Raw genomic sequence first — 1,742 nt, 5'->3', positions numbered from 1 at the left:
CGGAGGACCTTACGCTTTCTCAGAAGAAGAAACCAGATCACTGTCCAACTTTATCGCCTCCATCAGTGGAAAACTTCGTGCCTACATTGCGTTCCATTCGTACTCGCAAATCCTCCTTTTCCCGTACGGACACACCTCCGAGCACACTCCCAATCATGACGACCTCAACGACATCGCCAAAGCAACGGTTCAATCCCTGGCCAAACGGTACGGAACCAAATACACCTACGGCAACATCTACGACGCCATCTATCCGGCCAGTGGTGCCAGCTGTGATTGGGCGTACGGAACGTTGGACATCAAAATCGCCTACACCTACGAGCTGCGACCGAATAAAAATTCCTGGAACGGATTTGTCCTAGCTCCCCGTTACATCATACCTACAGGAGAAGAAACACTCGATTCACTAGTGACGATGATTGAGGAATCGGAACGGCGCGGTTACTATCAGAACTTGCGGACGCAGGTAGATAGCATTTCCCATTAATATAATTGCAACGAAAACAAATAAACAGGCAGCTCTTGAAACTCAAGTACTTAAATGTGTTTTGATTATAAGGCGATAATGGGGATCCATGGTAATCCAGTATCTATATATGTGATTAAATGGAAAGTTAGCGATTGTTGATAGTACAAGTGTGATTCATTGTGCAGAGATCAGAAATAAAGCAAAGTGGCTAAGCATTTTTAACGCTAGCGAATGAAGATGTCCTTTTCGCCAGAAGAAACTAAAAAAAACAAACCGTCTCGTTCAGGGTGACTATGGGTTAAAATGATAAAATGATCGTTTTTTAAATATCTCCATTAGTATTGAAAATATCGATTCCATGTTTCCACACATGATAACTTCATCTTCACTTCAAAATCTCAGAAATATTCAGTTTTAATTTTAAAATTCTTCAAAGTTCTGTATACAATTGATATACAAACAACACCACATATATGTAAATGTCATGTAAGAACCAATTTCAACACATTACGAAATTCTTTTTCTGTCAGATACATGCATTGCAATTCGCTTAAAAAGGATCAGTGTTGTTTTTTTATGAATCGGCTGTTAATGCGCGCAGCATCGCCATGAAAGATGCGATCCAATTTGATCTCTTTGCAGAGGTGCAAAGCATCGCATCATTTTGCATGCAGCGTTCGACTTTTTCCCGACCAGATCAAACTAACTTTATCTTCGGAAGCGTCGGCTTGCGAACATAGCACGCCGACTTTTGATTGCAAATGAACGCATCGCAACGACGCTGTGGCACGATTGGTTCAAATGACTGCATCTCTTAAGTTCATTCCGATGCTTTGCGAACAGTTCGCCTACTGATTTTAAGGCGACGTCAACCGAAGGATCCGTTCGTTTGAATTCATCGGGGATAAGTTCAAACAACCTTATCGAGATAGGGTCGTTTGAACGTTCAATTGAATGTTCACTTTTGAACGTTCAATTGAATGTTCGTCTGATGCGTTCGGCAGCCTAAGGCAAGACGCCGAGCCGTGTTTGGATGGGATGGATTATTGATATGGTGCATTGCTTGCGTGTGATGTTCGGTCGTCGCTCGACGATAGAGGGTGTCGGGTGTCTTGTAGCGCGCGGACGACTTGGTAAAGAGAATGAGGCGCAGCTACAGTTTCATTTAACGGTGCAATTTTACTGAATAAAATGCCCGAATAGCAAAGACCATGGTAATAATATATCGTAACAATGATTTTGAATTTAACAGTAAACTTCATAGTGATTTCAA

At 42.0% G+C, this 1,742-nt stretch overlaps 1 protein-coding gene across 1 annotated transcript in view; it reads left to right on the top strand.

The window, feature by feature from the left end:
- Positions 1-533, top strand: part of LOC129742086 (zinc carboxypeptidase A 1-like) — a 1,957-nt gene extending 1,424 nt beyond the window's left edge. The window contains exon 3 of the mRNA XM_055733931.1: positions 6-533. Within this exon, the coding sequence (XP_055589906.1) occupies positions 6-487 (482 nt within the window). The 3' untranslated portion in view covers positions 488-533. The remainder of the gene's footprint in view (positions 1-5) is intronic.
- Positions 534-1,742: the final 1,209 nt, after the last annotated feature.

The sequence above is a fragment of the Uranotaenia lowii genome, chromosome 2, assembly GCF_029784155.1.
Source record: "Uranotaenia lowii strain MFRU-FL chromosome 2, ASM2978415v1, whole genome shotgun sequence".
NCBI lineage: Eukaryota > Metazoa > Arthropoda > Insecta > Diptera > Culicidae > Uranotaenia > Uranotaenia lowii.
The sequence above is the reverse complement of the archived record's forward strand: the minus strand, read 5'-3'. Positions and strand labels throughout refer to the sequence as shown.